Raw genomic sequence first — 25,725 nt, 5'->3', positions numbered from 1 at the left:
TGTGGTGTTATAAATAAAGACATATAGGACCCTGTGCAGTGTTATAAATAAAGACATATAGGACCCTGTATAGTGTTACAAATAAGGACATATAGGACCATTTGTGGTGTTATAAATAAAGGCATATAGGACCGTGTGCAATATTATAAATAAAGACATATAGGACTCTATGTGGTGTTATAAAGAAAGATAAAGTACAAAAGCAAGGGAGTTTTGACAAAGCTTTTTAAAAAAAAAACTGACTTGCTTCAACTGAAGTATATGTGACACCCTGTTTAGAGCACATTCTGGTAATACAGTTTCACTGACGTGCAGTTTTATAAACAGCAAGTTTTCCCAAATAGTACTGCCAGCCATGATCTTGATTTTTGATTTCGTAATTTGTTACAATGCAGCAGATGCATAAAGAACTAGGTCAGAACTTAGCTTTGGTTTGAATGCTAAGTTAGTTCATAGAATTTATTTGCATCTGACAGCAAAATAAGAAGAAAAACAATGCTGGGAAAAAAAAACTCTTGCTTGGGACGTTTTCCATTGAACCAATTTCAGACAGAACCCTTTGCTCTCCCCGTTCCAGCAGAGACAGTGCACCAAGTAAGAATGTGAGCGCAAGGCACGAGGCATGTGATTACTGTTAAATCCCCATCTTTCCCCCCTCCAGCCCCAGGCTGTCTCCCTGGGTACCACATCACACCCAGACTCAGCTCATTGATGGAATTTGGGGAGCCTGCTCAGATTCAGGCCAGTGTTCACTCCTGCCGTCCTGGTTTGGGCCCCGCAGTTTCCAGGTGTTCGAGCTCAAAGAAACACTGCTGAGTGAAGGGAGAAAAAGAGAGAAAAAAAAAAGTGTTGGCAGCTCCCTTTGTGTTGTGACATTTTGGGTTGTGTTCTGTGTGGTTGAAAGCAGCAGGGAGGAAGACAGTCTTGGGCAACAACATAAGGAACGGTTTTACATCTTTTCCTCTGGTACGCTTATTTTGTTGAGTGCTTTCCTTTTGATTTAGCATGCATTTTTTAAGAACTCCTGAGGGATAGCCTTTCTGTGCCCAATTCTGGGCGCCACAATTGAGGAAGGACACAAAATTGTTTAGAGAGGATCCAGAATTAATTTAAGAGAATGGCTCTGAGGATGAAGGGCTTCTATTCCATGGAATAACTGGAGAAGCTGGGGCTGTTCCACTTCGACTTGAGCAGATTGAGAGGAGACTTGACAAAAGGTGTTCAAAATCACAAAAGGGTATGGCTAATGGTGCCAGGATTAGCAACCAGAGGAGTCCAGTACACAATGAAAGACAAAAGAATAACTTAAGGAATAACATGTTTATGCAGAGAGGGGTCAGGACCAGGAACATTCTGCCTCAACATATGCTGGAGGCAAGTCCATTTCTGAGGGAACTGGATAAACACTGAAAGATAATACATTTGCAGGGCAGTGGGGAAAAGATGTGATTGAGTTAAGTTGACAGTTATAGAGAACAGACAGCTGCCACTGGCCGATTCCACACCACAGCCATTTTATCATTGCAAGATCCTGCATTGACATTCTTGGTGGTTCTGGAACAAATCCAACTCCCTGAAACTTTGTTCCTCAAGCAATTGAACAAGAATAGTTTTTAATCGCTTACCTTTTACTAATACAGTTACGGGAATATCCCATTCACTGAGCTGGAACAACCTCCTCGTGTTATGCAAGGAAATGGTCTTGAGGGGGTTAATGCTCGTATTCGATTGGCTCCCCCAATGTCTCTCACGCTGTGTGGATGGAGACAAGGAGTTCTCGTCTAGTTTTCAGAGGAAGTTATATCAGTACCAGCTCCCTAAGGTCCCAGTCAGTATGCCTGATCAATAACAGTTGTAATTCTTGCCATCAAGCAATAAGCCTTCTGGTTATCAAAGAACACAGCATCTGCTGTTCTGAAGAAGAGTCACTGAACGCAAAACGTTAACTCTGATTTCTCTCCACAGACGTTGCCAGACCTGCTGAACTTTTCCAGCAATTTCTGTTTTTGTTTCATCTTCTGTAGGTACTTGGCAGTGGTTTACCCTCTCCCACTATTCATTACTTTATCTAATGACAAAGGAGGATTAGTGTTATAGCAATCTACCTCAAACAATCCTTACCTAGTAACATATACAATATAACCTAGATTATCCAGACATCAATTATCCGGGTTTCGGATTATCCGAACAAGATCTCAAGGTCCTGTAAAATGGCATTAGGCTACTCAGCATTTAGTTATCAGTTAAACGGCATGATGCTGGAAAACCGAGAAAATGTTCGATAACTGGCACCCAAAAACGGCTTGTTTACGATAGATCAGTTATCGGTTAAACGGCATTATGGCGTGCATTGTCGGATAACTGAGAAATGCTCAGATAACCGCCACTCAAATTACTGCTTGTTTACAATCAGATCGATTATCCGAACAATCAATTATCAAAACAAAATGCTCCCCGCCCGTCTCGTTCAGATAATCGAGGTTCAACTGTAGTGGTGAACATCATAGAAGAGGCAATCTCAGAAAACACCACGCCCTGTTTGGAAATTTCTGTCTATCCCCTGACACATCATTGACATAACTTCCAGTATCATTGCAATTAACAAGACTCAGTATAACATCAGCTTTTTAAAATTCGCAGAACCACAAGAGTCTGCAGCACAGAATAAGGCCACTTGGGCCATCGTGTGCGTGGCCGTTGCTTGCTAGAATAAGGCAGAACTAATCCCCTTACCCTGTACTCTCCATTACTCTTAATCATTGTTTATTTCAATCATTTATCTTTCCTTCCCTAAAAGCTGCCATGATCTCAGCCCCAAGTACTTCTGCGGCAATGCATTCCATACTCGAACAATTCCCTGCATTTAAGCAAAAAAGACTTCTCTCAGTGACAGTTTTAAATCAACGAACTTGCAACTGAATTCCCTATTCGGCCTATAAACCACTTATTTACTTCAGTTGAAATGACTCCAGTCTCTCCTCATAACTATTGTTGCCCGTCCCTGGCCTCCTCCTGGCGAATACACGATGAACTATAGTTTTAATGTTCTCCCTATAGCGTCCAAAATCAGTACGCAGTGATCTAATCATTGAATCATACAAATGTACAATAAACTCTTAGCTAAAGCACTTTTTCCATCATTTATAAAACACGTAGTGCTATTTTTTGACATTTTTACACTTGAATTTTCAAGGAATTCTGTACTAGAACCCAGGAATGCTCTTCTTGCACTCCTTGGTTTTTCAACTAATTTGCAAAACACCCCACTTTTTTGTATTAAGTTGAGTGTGCTAAGTGTCTTGTGCTCAAACAAATAATACGTCCTTGTTCTCATTAGGTTTTTCTCACTAGGTTCCCTGCAGTGTACCAAACCCACTATCATTGTACTGTTAGGGCACGTTAATATTCTGCTCCACATTAATGACAGCGGTCTAATAACTACTGGTTGATTAACTCCATTGGCCAGTTTATTTAAAACAGTGAAACACAGTGCAAGTAATGAAGCAGGCATTACAGCTGTCCAGCGGATTCCTATGTGCACAGCTTGCAAGATCGCAGCAGTTCAAACTGCCAAGCAGAGTTATACACACAGCATGTGGAGTTCTTCAAGGTGAACTCACCTTAAAGGAAAGGCACGGATACAACATCCCCCGCTTCCCAAAAGAAAGTTGAACTAATTACAATAAGAAGTGAGCCAGTAAGGCTCTATAACAAATAGGTAATTTGCTGATTTTGTGGTGGTGATGTTGTCTGGAAATGCTGTTAATTGCCAGAGTAAGAGTTGTTGTCTGGGCGTTCTTGTTTGACTTTGGGATTTTATATGTGCTGCAATAGGGCTGGAACGGGAAGTGATTGAGAAACTGGAACAGTCTTGATTTGTTCTCTGTTCCATCTCACCATTGCGTTGTTACATGTATGGACCTCAGTTCTGACCACCTTCATGTCACCTTGGCTGGCTGTCATGTACCTTCTACTGGATCCTGAATGCAAATTAATTGTACCACGCACAAACTTGGTGATACTTCACCCATGTTTTCATTATGCACACCCATCATCTAATCTTGCAGTTTACAAGCTGCTCTCAGGTTTCAAAAAGAGTACTTCAGATATGACTCGGTATATTGATGCACATTGATCGACGAAACATGAGCTCTTCTGGAGATAGAATGGGGTGTGCTCTTGCAAGATGTACTGACTAATAACTGTGTTTAGTATCTAATTTCCAGGAACATTACGCAAGTGTCAGGCCCAGATTTGGTTCTTCCAAAGTGGCTGTGCTGATAGGGCGCTGTTTCAAAGTTGTGTTTCAATTAAACATATTGAGACATAATCTCAAAAGATCCATCATGATCTTGCATGTTATTAAACTACGCCGGTTGGTCTGTTCCTCTCCTCTTTGAATGATTTCATCTCACACCATCCTCAATCTGTCTTTCAAGTGGATGCTGTATTTACAGGGTGGGTCAACGGACAGTCTTGCATTCTGTTAAAAGTACAATATTGCATCTCCTTCAAAACTGCCAATTTTATCAAAACATTAAGGATATCCAATGTTAAGTCACAAATGGAAGTGAGAGGTGATGTTTGTGATCTTGATTTGTTGTCTGATTCCATGGACTATAATTAGTGTCAAATCACTAGTTAACTGCAGGTAGGACCCTAATTGCAAAATCAACAATGTCAATGATGCAGAACATTACTGAATTCCAGACACATTGACTATCATTGATCACCATTAAAATGGATCCTGTACTTGTGAACCATTTAATATGAAAGGTTAACATTCATAAGTTTCATCAAGGCTTCCCATGCCATGGATTTCTTTTAAGATTCACAGGGTAGTATATTGGCACTTAGCTAATAACAAAGTATGATCAGTTTTCTGAAGCCTAATCAATTTAACTTTTGCCAATACTTTGGACAATGGTGATGACATAGATGTTTTCCATAAAACTGACAGTGTCCAACACATGTTCACTACTCGTCGTCTCGTGTACAGTCAGCTTGATGTATACATCCCTGGCAGGATACCAGGCAGTCCTTACTGTAGTCGAGTGTGTGGTGGTGGAAAAGCATAGCAGGACAGGCAGCATCCGAGGAGCAGTAGAAGCAACATTATGGGCATAAGCCCTTTATCAGCAATTATGAGAAGTAAGGGCTTATGCCCGATACGTTGATTCGCCTGCTCCTCAGATGCTGCCTGACCGGCTATGCTTTTCCAGCATCACTCTAGACTCTGATCTCCAACATCTGCAGTCCTCACTTTCTCCCAGTCTTCCCTGTAGCTTAAATGTACTCTTGGTGCACAGTCTGTGTAATGCATGGCTTTTTGCTTTTGCTGTCATCCACTACCTCTGCCAGTAGCCTTTCTCATCCATGCTTTCCATAAGTGATTGAAGACTGGGCATTTCCTTGGAGTTTGCAGTAGGTTACATCTTCCACTTGTCTTGTTGTGTCTGGATGTTCCAGCGATTGGTGTCAACTATTACATTTGTACCAAGGACCTTCATCGACTTGAGAGGATCACTCCCTATTTCTGCCCACTCTGCAGTAGCTTTTAGAAGTCTGCAGCTTGTGTAGAAAACCTTTCATTGGGATTAGTGTGAATATCAACTCAACAATTCTGTTGGCTCGCTCTGTGTCTGGAAAATCACATTGAGCCATTTTCTCTTCATCTGTTCACTAACTGATCTTTGTATTTTGCAGCCTTCTATCTAAATGACATGATTTCCAGTTAATGAATTAAAGGAAGTTTTAATCTTAATCTGAATTGGCCTGTAAATGTGGTCACTTGCATTTTGAAACCTTTTAGCTCTTTGAATGTTTATCCTAATGTATTAGGTCCATGCAAGTACTTTTTTTAACCCCCAGTTGCTAAGCGATTCTGCGTAGTTTGCATCTTACACCAGACATAAGCAAATCTGAAACCCATTGTTCGTCAGCTTGTATGAGGGGGTATAGCTGCAAATTGAGGGGTGATAGATATAAGGCAGATGTCAGAGGCAGGTTCTTTACTCAGAGAATGGTAAGGGCATGGAATGTACTGCCTGTCAATGTAGTTAGCTCAGTCACATTAGGGGCATTTAAACAATCCTTGGATAAGCATATGGACGACATTGGAATTGTGTGGGGAGTTGGGCTTAGATTAGCTCACAGGTTGGCCCAACACCAAGGGTCAAAGGGCCTGTTCTAGGCTGTATTGTTCTATGTTCTAAAGTGAACGTTGTGGAGGTTCTGACAACATGCCTTTGACCTTTATTTGCTTGGTATAGATCCAACTCACGCTCCTTTCTTTCTGAAGTGAGTGAAATCGTCCTCTCAATAGGCTTACCAGCGAGCTGTGCTTGCAACACTCTCCAGCTCTGGAACAAACAAAGGCACTGTGGGCTGTCTCATGCACTTTAACAGCAATGTGGGATGGGATTGCCCATTGCTAAGAGTCAACCGATTGCTGACTGTCTGGAGTTGGCTTTTCCAACAATGGTTTTCGGCAGTAAGAACGGGTTTCTGGTCAGCCAGATGATGGAAATAAAAACTGGAACCTCCACCATCACTCTCCATAGCTCTAGACCACAACATGCATGTAAAAGCATATATTGCCAGAGTAACTGGGAGGGGGGTTAATGCTGGAAGGCTGATGTGGATCTGCACAGGGTCCAATCCCCTGTTTCTCCCTGCTCCTTGTCCAGCCTGTCGTAGAAGCGAACGTACTTTAATTCAGGCTAAAAAGAAACTGATCCAATCACCAGCTTCAAAACAATTTTCCTTTTATATTGTTTGCTTTTTTTTTAAAACGTTGTCCTCAAAATTGCATGTACCATCATTAATCATGGTTTTGTCTCATGCCATTCACTTGATTTATTTTTAAATTCTAGGCCCATTAACTTTCTCCTTTGGTACTCATCCTACTCAACACATACGAAATTTATCTATTTTGTGCATTCCTGGTCAGGACCCAGTTATTTATTCACTCTTGAGTTGTGCTGCCTTTTTCAGAACTGCTCCACAGTTGTCTAAAGTTGGTTCAGCAACTACTTTAATACACTTAAACATTTCACATCTCTTTCTGTTATAAACACAGGTTTAACATAGTCCCCATGATACCTCTACTGAACCTTCATCACAACAAATAGATTTCCCCATTCTATCCTTCAGCACTATTACTCACTCAATATAGATAAATTAGCTTTATTGTCATAAGTACTCAAATGAGTACAGTGAAAACTTTTACCATTTCAACTCCCATTGGCTCACTTTTTCTTTTATATTATCTGCTCCTTTCTTTCCCCAATAGTCCATAAAATTTAACAGTATTAACCTTAGATTTATCCCATCCCATTTATCCTAATTGCAATTTATTTTTAATGTCTCCTTTGCACATTAACTCTCTTCTTTATGCACATCATATTCAACACAGTCAGAATAGATCTATTTTGTGCATGTGAGAATCAAACATGATAGGAGGGTTGAATGGGGCTGGGGGGAATAAGGTCACAAGAATGTGATCAAAAAACAAAGGACTGCGGATGCTGGAAATCTGAAAGAAAAACAGAAGTTGCTGGAGAAACTCAGCAAGTTCTGGCAGCATCTGTGGAGGGAAAGTAAATTCCATGTTTTGGCTCCAGTGACCCTTTTTCTGTCTTCTCTGCTGATCTATCTTCAAACATGGTCAATCCCTTCAACAGCACTTTTTAAACCCATAACCTCTATTACGCAGAAGGACTGGGATACGCAGATACACAGGGGCGTCATCACCTGCACATTCTCCGGCGAGTTATATTACACAGAAAAATATTCTCCCAATACAGATTAAGAACGTCCCACTGCTAATTGAAGAAACTTGCTTTTCTTTCTTTTCCTCAAAAATTTCTAAGCTGTCCAAACCACCAATATTGTTCTCAACTCTACCAACTCCTATAGAACGTCCACAAGGTTAGTGGGAAACCTTGCTTGAGAAGAGATTCCCTTATCACAGCTTAGCCTTCGCTAATTTCTCTCCCAAGCTAGTTTCAAACATGGTCAACTCACTAAGTCTCATTCCACCTTCTAAAACTACAACCTCTACCACACAGAAGGTCAGGGGCAGCAGATACACAAGGGCATCGTGACACGCATGTCCCTGACCAAGCCATTAGCCATCCTGACTTGGAACTATAATCGGCATTTCCTTCAGAGTCGCTGGGTCACAATCCGGCAACTCCCTCCCTATCAGCTTGTGGGTGTGTTTCTACAGTGTACGGATAGCAGTGGTTCAAGGTGACAGCTCAACACTATCTTCTGCAGGGATGGACAATAAATACTGAGATGCCCACACTCCCTGAATGAATGATAAAACAGGTCAGCTTTTCTGGCCTTGAAAAGGTTGTGTCCTAGATGCCCTTTGACCTTGCTCACTTGTGAAACCAAGACTCAGTGTGCAATCTACAGCAAACTGACTGATTCCTAGGGCTTCAAAACAAAGCAATTTGATGCAGTCTTACCTGAGTCTAAATTTGCTAACTTACCTCCTCTCCCTTTTTCACTTTGAAGCTAATAATCCAAATCTTTCAACTGCTAATCCAGTTTACAATCCTGCTTGTTTGTAACTGTTCTATGAAAATTCATCCTCCCAGGGCCTAGTCTCTCATGGAAGACTTGTTAACTGACAACCCATTTTGTGCAGTGCACCGCACTCACTCCAAGTTAACTCTAAGTTGTTAGTGTTATCTATGCATACCAACATTTTTAGTTTGTGCATCGTACCCGCTTAATGTTTTCAGATTCGTAGCAAGTTACCCCATAGAAACAGTTCATTTGGACCAGCAAATCTGTGCTGTTTCGTTTCTTCATAAAACCATGTCTCTATTCCCTCTTGTCCTCCACATCTATGTAACACAGGCAACTACCTGAAGCTTTCCAATGAACAAAGTAATATGAAAGAGCTGCTTTCACATTTTAAGCACTTGTGTGAAGACATGTTCTCTACTCGCCTCTTTAACAATGATCACAAGTTTGTACCCTCTTTCTACTGCATTGGATTTTATACCACAGGAGGCCATTTGACCAATCATGCCTATTCTAGCTCTTTAAAAGAGTTAGCTAACTCTTTCCACGTGATCATCGAATCATACAGCATGGAAATGGACCCTTTGGTCTAACCAGTCCATGCCGGACATAATTCCAAATTAAACTAGTCCCATCTACCTGCTCCTGGCCTTTATCTCTCAAAACTTTTCCCAGTCATGTACTTATCCAAATGTCTTTTAAATACTAATTGTACCCCATCACTTTCTCAGGAAATTCATTCCACAAGCAAATCACACTGTGTAAAATAATTGCCCATCATGTCTTTTTCAAATATCTCCCCTCTCACCTTGAACATGTACACCCTACTCTTGAAATACCCCCATCCTTGGAAGAAGACAACTACCATTAACTCTCTCTATATCCCTCTATTCTATAAGTTTCTATAAAATCGCCTCTTGACCTCCTGCACTCTAGTGAAAAAGTCCCAGCCTGTCTAGCCTTTCTTTATAACTCAAACCTTCCATACATGGCAACACCCTGGGAAATCTCTTCTGAAGCCTCTCTCCTGCTGAATAATATCCTTCCTATAATGGGACGACCAGAACTGGACACAGTATTCCAGAAGAGGCCTCACCAATACCCAGTACAAGCTCAACATGACTTCCCAATTCCTTTGCTCCAAGGACTGAGCTATGAAGGAGAGCATGCTAAACACCTTTTTAAACCATCCTGTCTGTATGTGATGCAAACTTCAAAGAATTAGGTACCTGAACTCCTAGGTCCCATCAACTAGTGAAAACAATCTCCTAATTATTGGAGCAGAACCTCATTGTCTTTTATCGGGAAAGCCCTGTAACATTCTCAGCTCTTGTCAATGCAGCCCTACTTTCCCAACTATAGGACCATAGAAACATTCCACCCCTTGAGGCTGCTGTGCCAATAGAATCGTGGAACTTTTTCTTCACAACTGTCCCCTCATCTCTCAATATCTAAGCTTTTATGCAGACTTACAATATTCCAATGTAAAATGATGAGAAGCAATTTGTATTGCTGTTCACAGACAGTTACCAATCCTTGCCTGACCAGAAACAAACAGTTGACGACACTCTGCTCTGAGGAGTACCAAGAGACACAGCTTCATTTTCCAGGCACTGTATAAATGCAATTTATTGTTTTTGACATGCAGATTAAGTTTGTTTTGGGCTGGACCCCCCCCCCCCCTTTCTATTCCAACTATCAACAAATATTTACTGTCTAGATTAGAGTGACGCTAGAAAAGCACAGCCGGTCAGGCAGCATCCGAGGAGCAGGAAAATCGTTTCGGGCAAAAGCCCTACATCAGGACTGAAGGCAGGGAGCCTCCAGGGTGGAGAGATAGATGGGAGGGGGGTGGGGCTGGGGAGAAGGTAGCAAAGAGTACAATAGATGGATGGGAATGGGGATGGAGGTAATAGGTCAGAGAGGAGGGTGGGGGAAGGTAGCACAGAATACAATGGGTGGATGGGAATGGGGATGAAGGTGATAGGTCAGACAGGAGGGTGGAGTGGATAGGTGGGAAGGAAGATTGGAAGGTAGGAAAGGTCATGAAGATGGTACTGAGCTGGAAGATTGGAACTGAGGTAAGGTGGAGGGAGGGGAAATGAGGAAACTGTTGAAGTCCACATTGATGCCCTGGGGTTGAAGTGTTCTGAGGCAGAAGATGAGGCGTTCTTCCTCCAGGCGTCTGGTGGTGAGGGAGCGGCGGTGGAGACGGCCCAGGACCTCCATGTCCTCGGCAGAGTGGGAGGGGGAGTTGAAATATTGGGCCACGGGGCGGTGGGGTTGATTGGTGCGGGTGTCCCGGAGATGTTCCCTAAAGCGCTCTGTGAGGAGGCGTCCAGTCTCCCCAATGTAGAGGAGACCGCATCAGGAGCGACGGATACAATAAGTGGATGTGCAGGTGAAACTTTGATGGATGCGGAAGGCTCCTTTGGGGCCTTGGATGGAGGTGAGGGAGGAGGTATGGGCGCAGATTTTGCAATTCCTGCGGTGGCAGGGGAGGGTGCCAGGAAGGCAGGGTGGGTTGTTGGGGGGGGGGGGCATGGACCTGACCAGGTAGTCACGGAGGGAACAGTCTTTGCGGAAAGTGGAAAGGGATGGGGAGGGAAATATATCCCTCGTGGTGGGGTCTGTTTGGAGGTGGCGGAAATGTCATCAGATGATACGGTTTATGCATAGGTTGGTAGGGTGGAAGGTGGGGGGGGGGAAGGGGTGGGTCTGTCACGGTTGGAGGGGTGGTGTTTGAGGGCAGGGGTGCGGTATGTGGATGAGATGCATTGGAGGGCATATTTAACCATGTGGGAAGGGAAATTGCGGTCTTTGAAGAAGGAGGCCATCTGGTGTGTTCTGTGGTGGAACTGGACCTCCTGGGAGCAGATTCAGCGGAGGAGTTGACAATATGGGATAGCATTTTTGCAGGAGGTAGGGTGGGAAGAGATATAATCCAGGTAACTGTGGGAGCCGGTAGGTTTGTAAAAAATATCAATGTCAAGTCGGTCGTTTAATGGAGATGGAGAGGTCCAGGAAGGGGAGGGAAGTGTCAGAGATGATCCACGTGAATTTAAGGTTGGGGTGGAATGTGTTGGTGAAGTTGATAAACTGCTGAACCTCCTCGCGGGAGCACAAGGTGGTGTCGATGCAGTCATCAACGTAGCGGAGGAAGAGGTGGGGGGTGGTGCTGGTGTAACTACGGAAGATGGACTGTTCTACTTAGCCAACAAAGAGACAGGCATAGCTGGGCCCCAAACAGGTGCCAATGGCTATCCCTTTGGTCTGGAGGAAGTGGGAGGATTCGAAGGAGAAATTGTTAAGGGTGAGGATCAGTTCAGCCAAACGTGCGTCAATGGAAGGGTACTGGTGGGGACGTCGGGAGAGGAAGAAACGGAGGGCTTGGAGGCCCTGGTCATGGCGGATGGAGGTGTAGAGGCATTTGATGTCCATGGTGAAGATAAGGCCTTGGGGGCCAGGGAAACTGAAGTCTTGGAGGAGGTGGAGGGCGTGGGTGGTGTCTCAAACATATGTGGGGAATTCCTGGACTAGGGGGGGAAATAGGACAGTATCGAGGTAGGTAGAGATGAGCTCGGTGGGGCAGGAGCATGCTGAGACAATGGTTCAGCTGGGGTAGTCAGGCTTATGGATCTTGGAAAGGAGGTAGAATTGGGCGGTGTGGGGTTCCTGGACTATGAGGTTGGAAGCTGTGGGTGGGAGATCTCCTGAGGTGATGAGGTCATGTATGGTCTGGGAGATTATTTACTGCCAGTCTCTGACTTCTGAAGTGAAAAGGGATCTTTAGGAATCTCATCAGTGCTTCTGAATTTACAGTTTACCTAGAGACTCCTCTCTGGGCAATTTCCAATGCACTTTTTCCTCTTTTGCTACAATACTCAGTGATGTGGACAAAACTTGACAAATTTGAGATAAAAGCAAAATACCATGGATGCTGGAAATCGGGGATGAAAACATTTTGATAGTTTCTCCATGCTTCTGTGCAAAATTCTGCTTCAGTCCCTGAAACATCCTTTTATTTCACCCATTACTTTTATCCGTCAAAAGCCAATGCCTTTGTTCTCTCCTCTCCACGCCCCCCAAGCCCTTTTCCTTGGCTCTGTGTTTGCTCCATAGCTGTTTGCCACAGACATCTTCCAGTCAATCAGAGGTCATCGACCTGAAATGCTAACTCTGTTTTTCTCTCTTTCCATAAATTCTGTCTGCCCTACTGCGTGTTTCCAACATTTTCAGTTTTGATTCAACTTATTTGGTTCGACTCAAAGCAAACTCGTTTGAAAAGCACTCCAACACTTGCAAACAGTTTCTCCCTGACTGCGTACGAGAAGATAGCAATGGAGAAGCATAAAGCTTTTATAATGATCCAAGAATATTACAAATTAAGAATTGGAACCGGAAGCCTTCAACATCAGCATCATACAACAATTGAAAAGGAATCTGCAAATCCCATTTAGGCACCAGTCCTGGGAATTGCAAAAGTTTTTTTTCTTTAAAAATGCTCTTGCTTGACATTGAAAAGTTAAGGATGATAAAAGACATGCTTAAAGTGCCTGCATTATTGCCACTGTGAAAACATAGCTGAACGCAGCAGTACAAACTTGCGAGAGGTGCTCGGATAGTCTAGACTTTTGTGAAGATAGGTTTGAATTGGCTTGCCACTTCAAAGCAGACAGTTCTCTGTTCAGTTCATCAAGGAACATGATGTTAATACAAGCAGTTGGATTTATAGAGTACCTTTAATGTTCATTTAACACAAGTTTCTAACAGAAGCACTAATGAGGCAAACTTTGACATTGAGCTACAGAGGTGAAGTGCACTATAAAGAGTGAATTCAAGGAGCAGAGACAGAGAGGGAGGCAATTCCACTACTAAGTTTTCACTAAAACCACAATGTTAATGGTGGAATGGTGTTAATCAGAATTTAAGTGTTGCAAGCATTACTATCGCTCATGGTATTCAGCATGAGGGCATTCTTTATCCTGATAGACATATTGTTCCCACACTGGGGTCACAACTCGATAATAATACACCTGACGCTCCACCTGTTGAACTATTTATCCTGAATCACCTTTTCAGTTTTCAACTAATCAGCTTATTTATCTATTTCAACTGTTTTAAATTCTGCTATACGCTCTGGGCCCCGGAAGACACAGATGGCTTAAGCGATGCAGAGAAACCGAATCCCAGAGATACAGATAGCTACAGGATCACACCTAGCCACATTGTGGATTTTCCTGACAAATGCAATGCCACACTGTCTCTCCTGGTGGAGCTCCTGAGCTGTCCAAGACCCCTGCAGCATCACCGTGCAGACACTCTGTGACATGAAATGTTTGCATCTGCTCTGTACAGATCAATATAAAATAAAATCCAAGGCCCTTCTGAAATCTGCTTAGTTCAGTAACGATCACATTACACTGCCGAACACCGGGCATCACTCACCAGCTTTTGACCAGCAACGTTGGGTTGATTGGTCATGTTAAAGCAATGTCATTGTTGGATAGTGACTGTGTGACCGCTCTCAAGTGCTGACCTACCACTCTAACAACCTGACTGGTCAATCAAGTGCCCACCGTGGACGTCTTCCTGTTCTGTGGTTGTGAAGGTGGAACATTCCAGAATGCGACTGCACAACTCACGTCCGAAGAAAAACACAGCAAAGTTGAACCGACAGGTGAATGAGTCAGAAACCTGGCCACAGAGGACAAGGGGGCTGGCAGATGTTTGAACTTTCTACAAGGTTCACGCTAAACGTTCACAGCTCAATGACACCAGAGATCTGCAGCTCGCTAGGGTGAGCTGAGGAAGGAATAGACCATTCAGCCCCTTGAGCCTGCCCCACCTATCAACCAGATCATTGTGGAGATTCTGCCTCAATGCCATTTGCTGACATATTAATATCCAGTGATCTAATGATCTCTCTCCCGAACCTACTCAAAGCCTGAGTCTCCATGCTCCTCTAGGGTAGAGAATTCCAAAGGTTCACCATCCTCCGAGTGAAAGAATTGCTCCTTAGGATTTAAATGACCAATCTTTACTTTTGGGATGGCTCAGTGATTCGCACTGCTACCTCACAGCACCAGGGGCCCAGGTTCGATCCCAGCCACGGGCGACTGTCTGTGTGGAATTTGCACATTCCCCCAGTGTCTGTGTGGGTTCCCTCTAGGTGCTCCGGTATCATCCCACAGTCCAAAGATGTGCAGGTTAGGTGAATTGGCCATGCTAAATTGCCCATAGTGTTCAGGGATGTGTAGGTTAGGTGCATTAGTCAGGGGTAAAACGTAGAGTAGTGGGAGAGGGCAATGGATCTGGTTGGGTTACTCTTCAGAGGGTCAGTGTGGACTTGTTGGGCCAAACGATCCTGTTGTTACACTGTAGGAATTCTATAAAAAAATCCTAAGACTGTGACCCTAGATTCGAGATTCCACTCTCCCCTCCCCATACATCCTGGAGATATGGACCTCACCTGAAAATGAGGGAATGCCCACTGAATACAGGATAATTGGTCGCCCTTATCAGACCAGCTCACATGGAGTGCATGAAGAAAAAGAGACAAAACAAAGTGTGTGTGTGAGTGAGGAAGTGAGGGAGAGAGGGAGAGAGGGAATTACCTTGTCTGGTCTTTGCTTTATAATAACAGCATTGGGGGATAGTTGTTTAGGTCAGTAGCTAGGCTATGGTGTGGAATTTGGGGCGGGGATGGTGACAAGCATAAATGGGGACTTAGTCCTCATGAAAGCGTGGCCATTCGGGAGAGGGTTAGGAAGCAATGCTTCACCATGGTGGGCAAAACCTCGCTCACAAAAATCAGAAGATTTCAACTCTGAGATTGATAACATTGTAGTTAGCCAAAGGCATGAAGGGACACAGTGTTCTGAGAAACACCTTTTGTCCAGTTAAGGCTCCAGTACACAAGTGCCAGTAAAGGGAGGGAAAAGGGAAGAAAAGGAATTGCTGTTTTCCTCAGTTCTACTCCTGACTGAATCTTGCGTGTCCTTCCCAACAGTTTAACAATTGCAACCATAGTGGTGGGAATTGGAAACAGTGCTTTCAGATATGGAATTTTGGGAAGGTGTTTTGTATATTTCTCTCTCTCACACACACACACACACACACACACACACACACACACACACGCCAGTCACAATATAATGCTGACTAAAAATACCTTTGCTCCAACCGACTACGTTGTGACCTGCAATTATATTCCCATGTTGCAGAAGTGGCTGGGACATTTGATAGGTGGGATGGTATATTTTGCAGTCACAAAAAGGAGGAAGTGTAAAGGCTTTATGGAGATGAAAAATTACAGTTTATATTTGAGATGCTTATGCCTGCACTACAAAACAAAACAACACTATGACTTACCAAAAATGCACAACCTATTTCACGTCCAGGAACAATAAAATATTGTTCCATATATTACACATGAAAAGCAAACAATAGTCTGAAGCAGATAGCAAGCAAATATGACTTTGGCGATGTTAACATGTTGATCATGAAATCAAAACACACCCTCAAAAAAAAACCCAAATGTTGCCCCTTTGGTCAATGTGAGAAAGACAGAGTGCTGTCAGAGCTTCTGAAGTTAGCAGAATACCTATCACTTTCAGAATCCAGATCTACTAGGGTTGAGACTGCCAACAGCAACTACCACACTCCAAGTTCAACTCCAGCGAATGTTGTTCATCGCTTGCGTGCCAGAAAAGCACCTGCAAAGCTATTACAGCTGTCTCACTAGCAGAGTTGTGACTTGTCCAAACCATGTTTCCACTGCAGTGCTGTTTCTCCATGCTGGACAGAATGTCCCTCTGCATGCAAATAAAGCAAAACATCTAGAAAAGTCAAACATGTTGGTCACATTCAGCAACAAATTCAATTAGTGAGACCAATACAACAGGAAACATGCCATCTATATACATAGGTTAGCAAAAGGGCAAGAGAATGAAGGCAATGTAGAGGCAGATGACTCTCAATGTACCATTGTGCTGTCTTTTGGATCCAACCAGCCATGAGTACAGTGACCGCTGGCTGCTTAGAAGCTGATGTTCTCATCAGGAATAGGATTATCTGCCAACATAAACTTCCGCTCTTCAGATAGTCCTACTCTCCAAACCAAGGAACATGAAAAGTCCTCCAGCACCACTGATAATCCTCAAGCTGCTTGAAATGTCATTGTCTTTCAAAGATGAACACTACAGTCTGTGTCACTCCTGAAAGCATGACAGTTTCTACAAAGCACAATTCTCCGCATGATTGCAGTCACATACACAGCTCATACACACACCAATGAAATTCTCAAAGTGCATGCTTTACTAGTATAGGAAAACTGAAAGCTGTTAGGTGCATGCTGAATTTAGATCCTGTTGTGAGCCCAGCCATGAATCAATGGGGATGGCTATTGATTCATATCAGAAAGCAGATAGAAAAGAAACTTCAGTAAGTCCTTGACCTAGACATCATTGAGAAAGTTGGGGATAAAGCCTCAGCTCTCATCCATAAAAGTCAGCAAGGAACCCAAGACAAGAACAAAATTATTGTCTTCATTGACTAATGATCACCAAATGAATCCATTCAACAAGAAAAACACTCAATGTCAATAACTGATGATTTAGACAAACCGAATGATGCTAATCACTTTGTGAAACATGACCCTAATGTAGGCTATCATCAAATTGATCCTTCAGAAGAATAGAGGTATCCTGCAATATTCTTCAATCACTTCAGATTTCCTCCAGCACTTTCAATATTTATTTCAGATTTCCAGCATCTGCAGTATTTTGCTTTCATTTAAGGTAGCACATAGTCTTGACTGGACATCGAATAGTATCTACCACAACGCACTGTTCACATCAAGTTTTGTTCAGATTCAACTTTGAGAGAATTTGGCTAATCTCTTACCTACTGTAGAAATAGGGTGGACTTACCTCACTACCACTTTGCTGAGCTAGGTTAAGTCATGGGTAGACCATTTGGTGCAGGCTTGGCAGCCAAGCCGGAATACCATTTAATTGGTTTCATCACCAGGCAGTTCAGGACAAGTCCTCAATTTGCTTCTGGGGTTGTTACATTAAATGATTCAGAGGTGTGTAGATATGGACAGTTTAGAATTTTGCTTTAACATAACACTGTACTGACAATGTATTAGTTTCTCTAGCCCTCTGAGCAATATTTGGTATTTCTTCACAAAGGAACTTATACCCAAGTGTTGTTCAACCTCTTCAATCTTCTGAAGTTTTAGCTCAGTTGTCTGGATGGCTGGTTTGTGATGCAGAGTGACACCAACAATGCAGGTTCAATTCCTGCACCAGCTGAGGTTACCATGAAGGATTCTCCTTCTCAACCTCTTCCCTTGCCTGAGGCATGGTCACCCTCAGGTTAAACCACCACCAGTGTCTCTCTGTCACAACAGAGCAGCCCATGGTCTGGTAAAACTATGGTGACTTTACTTCCTCAACCTTTAACCTTAAGAGATGTTAACCTGTACCATATGTTTTCATCTTTACAGACTGAAACTTCTGTTTCTTCACACATGATAAATGATCTGATAAGATAGTAACATCCCTGTATCAAGATTAAAATGAATGCAATGTCCACTGACATTCTATCAAACACAAGGTTATGTCAAACTCAAGCCAGTTGGATCACCAATTTCCTGTAGGAATGCACTAGTTATCTAATATGCATTAGCATCTTTGGATGATTCTTTCTGCATCCTTCCTGAAGTATAACTTGAATAGTTTTCTCCAAGTGAATCTGATAAAGATCTATTTTCTCCAATGCTAAGGGTCCAATCCTGTGTTCTAAAACAAAACAAAGAACTGTGGATGCTGGAGATTTGAAACAAAAAACAGGAACTGCTGGTGAAACTCAACAGGTCTGGCAGTATCTTGGGAGAGAAAGCAGAGCTAATCCATGTTCTATTTGCCCCATCTCTGATTGTGCTAGACAGCCTTTTTTCTTCTGCCATTTCTTCCTTCAACTTCTAAATACTGTTTTCTAATTTTGCAATATTGTGTTGGTGTTGCTTTAAAGGTTGTTCAAGCTGTAATTTAGCAATGCTGTTTCAATTTCCCTTTTAAAACTCAGCATTCTATAATATGGGATTGCTGTAACTTTGTATTGCTTAATGGAGTTGGGGGGTGGGTTGTTTGGTACAGCAGTTCCATGATTTTGCAGTTAAAATAGATGGTTTCCAACATACAGGCTACCTGTCTTTTCACAGACAAAATGGAAACTGCAAATCCTCCTTTTTAACTCTTGAACCTGTTCAACACCACTTATTTTCCTTCTTCTTCGTGCAACAGGAAAGTTTAACCATACTCAGAGCTTTGATGCCTTTCATTTCCAAGGTTAAACTCACCTCCCAAGTGAACTGGCAGATGTCACTAGCTTCCAACTCACACTTGCTTCTGCACTTCTCTTACCAGGTCTAAAGTAAAATGACTTTACCATTAAGTGGTGCTTCTCTATGGTCGATCTTCTCATGAGGTTGCTTGCAGGTGGTTTGACTATTCAGCTGCTAGATTGCCTGTATGAGTAGTTCTCAAAGGCATAAAACCTTTGAAACTGCAAATATCCTGGATCCACTAGGAGTCTCACTTGTTATCATGGGTTTGGTGTTGCTAACTCAAATTCCAACCCTCATTGCTGATCACCACATTATATTTTCTGGGATGCGATTGGCTACCAGCTTATAGTTGAAGTTGTGTGCTGCCACAAAATGCACATTAGCTTCTTGCCTTCAACACAACGCAGTTTATAAAATGTTGGGAAGCAGCACAACTTACATTAGTAAGACAGATTGACCAATAAGAGCATGAGAAGGCCAAGAATACAGGTCTTCACTGCAATAAGATCCTAGTCTTAATGGAACCCTTTGCCTTATCTGCATCCAAGTTCATATGACATCAACTAGGAGGAGCTTAATGCAATCACCAAAACTACCTGTTTTGTTACCCTACACAACACAGATGTGGGTGCTACCTACCAACTTCCAGAACCGTGAGCTCTCCAAATCACCACTGCTCTATCATTACTCACACCAAATCATGTTCAGCTACCACATGAGATCATTGACCTACACTAGCTCCTGTTCTGGAAAACTCTCCAATTAAAATTTTAACCCTTGTTTTCAGATGCCCCTATGCCACCTCTTATGCTACCTCCAGACCTACAGCACTCTACTAATTCCTAACTCTTCCTTACACAACCCTGGGTTTCTTCGCTCCACCATTGGTGGCCATGCTTTCAGTAACTGGGGCCCGAAGCTCTGGAGCTCCCTCTGTAGGTCTCATCAACTCTCTTTGCTCTTTTAGGTAGCCCCCTGAAACTGCCTCTTTGAGGAAGTTTTCAGTTACTTGGCTGAATATTTCCTCATGTGGCTCTATGTCAAATTTTGATCGACTCTTGCTCCTGCAAAGCGTCTTGGGATGTTTTGCTAAGGGTGCAATATAAAGCAAAGTTGTTGTTCTTGCAGGGGAATAGTTTAGAGATGTGAAAGCCGATGAGATCTGACCAGATTCATGCATCGAGGCTGCAATGGAGTTGTCCACAGGGTAGACCGTTGGCAAGGATAGGGCAGGTTCATCCTGGATGAAGTGAGACTGAGGGTGTGTGTGCGCACGAGTGTGTGTGTGAGAGAGAGAGAAAATGAGTGTTGGGGGCAGGTGGGGGTGGGGGGCAAACTACAAAAAAAAAAGGTGCAACTTCCCTTTATCCACACCACCATGTCTACATCACCTTCACAAATAGTAACAGTAAATATTATTGCTGGAATCTGACAGCATTTCACTGTGGGGCTACGTTGGCACACTGCAACATGCGAACCTGATTACTGTGCTTTGCGAAGGTTTCCAGGAAGATTTTCGAGACTAGCAGAATATATTTAAAAAAAAGATACAAAGTATAAGAGGCCAGGAGCAACAATGTCTCAACATACCCCACGCCAGTGTGATGAAAAGGGCTTTATTTAGCCACAGGAAGGCAGTAATGGCATCATGAACAAACACAGCAAAATTGCAAGTATTAGATTTCTTGCTGCAGCTAGACAGGCAGAGAAACACACACTCAACTCAGAAACAAGTGCTTGCATGTCAGCATGCTATTTGACAACAGGCATACTTAAGTTGATACCTGCATGAAAGTGAAGGCAGTTATGGCAAGTCACCAGAGGACTACGTGTGGCCATTGCACCATTCAGCAGCTTTAGCGAAGGGAAGGGTGAGGGCAGAGAGGAGAGCTAACCAAGATGAGGGAGAGCAAAGATGAAGGATACGTTAGCTTGGTTAAAAAGGGGCAATTTTCAGCTGCTTCAGGACCAACATGCAGCCATTTACTTCTCAACTTAAAAACACAAAGGCATGTTTCAGCTGGTCAAACTCTACTGGAAAAATACAATGCAAAACAGAAATGGTCATCGAGATGACGAACTTCACTCAAATTGACGGTGACACTGAACTGTATTTTTCAAGATGTTCTTGAAATCCTTATTTTTTTAAATAAAAAGGCTTGTTTATCGCATGAGGACGAAGAGAGGATATATGGAATGAGACAGATCAACCCTTGAACGGAGTAGTGAAAAATCTGAAGTAAAAACAGAAAATCCCTGGAGAAACTCAGCAGGTCTGGCAGCTGCTGTGCTGAGACAAACAGAGTTAATGTCTCAAGTCTCTTCTTGGAAACCCAGTGAGAAATCTGAACAAGGGCTTGACTTGAGGATACTTCACACCCAATCCTCACACACGAGCAAATCAAACTCCAGAATAAACATCTAGTCTTCTCCACCTCAAAACATGCACAGAGAATATCCTTACAAACTCAGGAATCCTTAAGATCCACAAACCTAAGAGCATCCCACTCCATATTCATCTACAGAACTCAAACCTGCTTTGAACCACCTACCTACACCATACTGCTAGTAACAGATTTTTCTTTAAAACTTTATTCCTTTATGGGGACATGCACTAGCTGCCATCTCTAATTGTTTCTTGGATTGAGCGGGGTAGTCTCACACTGAGGACAGTCAGGAGTCAGCCAAGTGACCGTGAACCGGGAGTTACATGAAGGCCAGACCAAGTGAGGATGGCAGATTTTCTTCCCTAAAGGCCAGATGGGTTTTTACAACAGTTAGACATGACCACCATGCCAACCATAAACATCCTTACTTTATACATGATAAAGTACAGATTTGACACGGCCCAGGGAATCCCTTGTGGACTCGGCCTGTAAGTCTCTCTTGGTTCATTTGGAGATCATACTCTTTGGTAGTCTGAAATAAAAATCCTCTTACAGACAGTTTAGTTTAATTTTAGTCATCCCCTTTATTTAGCAATAGCATCACTGTTACAACATACCTATAAGTTAAACTAACTGGGTCTAATAATCCTGGAGAGTAGGATATCAGCTCTTCAAGAGCACTATACTGTTACAAACAGCTACTTTATATAAAATGTTAACAAAAGCACTGCATGCTCTTAACTAGACAGATAAGAGTGAAGGACAATAATTCAAAAGAGAAGTTAATTGAGACCAAATTTCATTTCGACGTTTGAATCAAACACTGTTATTAATTTCACAAGAGAACAGCCGTGAATGTTATCACCCAGTGTCCTGTTTACACGGATTCACTGATGTTAAGGCAAATGTTCTTAATTGCCTTGCCCTCCCTGCCTGTCTATTTTTTAGTGTGCAGCAAATGGGTTCTATAATGCAACATTACATTTTAGTTTAAATGTTTAAGGACAAGTTTTAAGGCTATAGACTTCCTCATACAGAAGCTCTTCCTATCTCTAATCCTGGAATACAATCCCACCTCAACTCAAGACTTCCTCGAGACTCCAGGAGCTTTTATTCTCCTGATGGGTTCTCCCCTGCACTTTTTGTATATTGTTGCAAATAAGGAAATGAATCGTCGAGAGGGGATTAGAACATAAGGAGCAGGAGTAGGCCATTTGGCCAGGCGAGCCTGCCCCCACCCCCCCATTCAATAAGATCATGGCTGATCATTTTGTGGATTCAGCTCCACTTACCCGCCCACTCACCATAACCTTTAATCCCTTTACTGTTCAAAATCGATCTATCTTTGCCTTAAAAATACTTAATGAGAAAACCTCAGCTGCTTCACTGAGGAGGGAATTCCACAGATTCACAATGCTTTGGGTGAAGAAGTTCCTCCTCAACCCAGTCCTAAATCTGCTCCCTCTTATTCTGAGGCAATGCTCCCTAGTATTCGAGGGCTCCATGTTTGAGAGAACCTTGGAGGAAGAATGGCGGACTGTGAAAGGGCCACTGGAGACGTGAGCAACACAACACTTAAGGAAACAGCTAGTGGCTTACCTCACACGACTGGATGCAGTGGATAAAGTGAGGGTCTGGATACCACTGCAGCATTCCTGTGCACACCATAGCCTGCGAGAACACAAACCCAAGTTACTTCGTTAGTTGAGTGAAGAGGAAAATTAGAAACTGTTTGATTACATACACAAGGAGTGCTCTCACTTTAATGTTGCAACTTTTATGATCCATCAGGATGTCCCAAAGCACTTCACAAACTATAAATTACCGTGAGTTTCTGTTGTTTTTGAAGCATAGGCAATACAACATAACCCACTGTGACAAGGTGTTTCCTTTATGCTGCCGGTCATTAAAAAAAGACTAATGTTGTGCTTTGAACTATCAAACAGATCCTTTTGATCAAACAGTGACATATTGGAGCATTTCACATATGCTACTAGCCTCTATCAAGTTACCTGCCTCTGTCGTCAACTGTTCCAGGTATTCTGCCCCAGCAGCAAACAACCCATTATTCTTTTTTATACATTCATTCACAGGGTGTGGGGGCATTGCTGACTGGGCCTGTGTTTGTTGGCCTGACCCTGGTTGGCCTCGAGAAGGTGGTGGTGAGCTACTTTCCTATAATGCTGCAATCCATGTGCTGTAGATGGGCCCTCAATGCACTTAGGGAGGGAATTCCAGGATGTTCACCCAGCGACGATATATTTCCCAGTCAGGATGGTAAGTGGCTTGGAGGCGAACTTGCAGGCTGGCGGCATTCCATGTATCTGCTGCCCTCGTTTTTCCAGACAGTCGGGGTCGTGGTTTTGGAAGGTATTGTTGTCTAAGGAACGATGGCAAGTTGTTGCAGTGTATCCTACATTTGCCACTGTACATTGGTGATGAATCGGGTGTCAAACAAACAATGACTTGGTTCTGGATGGCGCTGAGCTTCCCAAGTATTGTGAGACAAGTAAGGATGCAGCCAAATGAAGAGTTTCACCACATTCCTGGCCTGTACCTTATACATGGTGAAGGTCATATTCATATTGGTGAATCAATAGATAGAGTTATCCATCGCAGAGTTCCTAGCATCTGGCCTACTCTATAGCCACAATATGCATATAGTGATCCAGTTAAACTTTCTGGTTAACATTAATCACCAGGATATTGGTCCTGGAGGACTCAGTGATAGTAACAGCACTAAAATGTTAGAGGGATATTGTTACATGGGTGGCACAAATGTTACTTTCTACTTACTAGCCCAACTCTGTTAAACAGCCATCAAGGTCCACAGCTTGAAATTGGCCCTTCGGCCCAACTTGCCCACGCCGCCCAGTTTTCACAAATATCTTTTGCCTACATTTCGCCCATATCCCTCCATACCTACCCCATCAATGTACTTGTCGAAATGTTTGATAAATGACAAAATTGTACTTGGTTCCACCACTACATCTGACAGCCTGTCCCAGACTGTGAAAAAAAAAATTGCCCCCTGGGCCTTTTTGTATCTCTCTCCTCTCACCTTTAGTCTCCACTCTCCAGCTTTAGACTCCCATACCATGGGAAAAAGCTGTTGGCTCTCTACCTTACCTATGGCTCTCATAATTTTATAGATCTCTATAAAGGTCACTCATCAGACTCTTACAATTCAGGGAAAAAAAAAGTCCCAGCCTATTCAACCTCTGCTTATAACTCAAACCTTCCTGCTCAGGCAGCATTTTAGTAAATCTTTTCTGTGCTCTTTCTAGTTTAATAATATTCTTCCTATAGTAGGGTGACCAGAACTGCATGCAGTTCTCTAAATGTACCCTCATCAATGTCTTGTATACCTGCAACAAGATGTCCCAACTCTTATATTCAATGCACTGACCAATGAAAGCAAGCATGCTGAAAGCCTTCTTCACTGCCCTGAATAACTGTGACTCCACTTCCAAGGAGCTATAAACCTATACCTTTAGATCACTTTGCTATATAACACTCGCTGGGGCCATACTGTTGACTGTGCAAGTCCTGCCCTGGTTTGACCCCCAAAATGCAACATCTCCCATTTATCTAAATTAAACTCCACCTGCCATTCCTCAGCCCACTGGCCCAATTTATCAAGATCTCACTGCATTCCCAAATACCATTTTTCACTATCCACTATACCACCAATCTCACTGTCATCTGCAAACTTGCCAGCCATTCCTCCAAAATTTTTATCCAAATCATTTACTTGAATGACGAATAAAAGTTGACCCAGCCCCCATCCCTGTGGCACACCACTGGCCACAGGACAGTTTGAAAAACAACCCTCAACCAACATCCTTTGTCTTCTACTGTCAAGCCAATTTTGTACTCAGTTGGCAAGCTCTCCCTGGATCCTGAGAGATTCAACCTTACCCAACAACCTACCAGGCGGTACCTGGTCAAAGGCATTGCTAAAGTCCATGTAGACAAGAACTTAAAAATATGTTGCTGGAAAAGCGCAGCAGGTCAGGCAGCAAAGGAGAAGGAGAATCAACGTTTCAGGCATAAGCTATACCCAAAACGTCGATTCTCCTTCTCCTTTGATGCTGCCTGACCTGCTGCGCTTTTCCAGCAACACATTTTTAAGATCTGATCCCCAGCATCTGCAGTCCTCACTTTCTCCTTGTAGACAAGGTCTACCACGCTGCCCTCATCGACTTTCTTGGTCACTTCTTCAAAAAACCTCAATGAAATTCGTGAGACACGATGTACCACGCATGAAGTCATGCTAACTATCCCAAATGAGTCTTTGCCCCTCCAACTGCCTGTAGATCCTGTATCTCAGAATCCTCTCTAATAACAACTATCATGACTGTTGGCTAGTTCTTGAGTGTACGGATATGGACAAGCATTGGTATCTGGAAAGTGGTGGCTGAAATCAGTGAACAT

The 25,725-nt window shown here is 43.0% G+C and overlaps 1 protein-coding gene across 1 annotated transcript in view; it reads right to left on the bottom strand.

Annotated features, from left to right (window-relative positions):
* LOC140479625 (pappalysin-2-like) overlaps window positions 1-25,725 on the bottom strand; it is a 409,230-nt gene that overhangs the window by 67,505 nt on the left and 316,000 nt on the right. Inside the window, exon 20 of the mRNA XM_072573508.1 lies at window positions 22,888-22,959. Within this exon, the coding sequence (XP_072429609.1) occupies window positions 22,888-22,959 (72 nt within the window). The remainder of the gene's footprint in view (window positions 1-22,887; window positions 22,960-25,725) is intronic.

The sequence above is a fragment of the Chiloscyllium punctatum genome, chromosome 7, assembly GCF_047496795.1.
Source record: "Chiloscyllium punctatum isolate Juve2018m chromosome 7, sChiPun1.3, whole genome shotgun sequence".
In the NCBI taxonomy this organism is placed as follows: domain Eukaryota; kingdom Metazoa; phylum Chordata; class Chondrichthyes; order Orectolobiformes; family Hemiscylliidae; genus Chiloscyllium; species Chiloscyllium punctatum.
The sequence above is the reverse complement of the archived record's forward strand: the minus strand, read 5'-3'. Positions and strand labels throughout refer to the sequence as shown.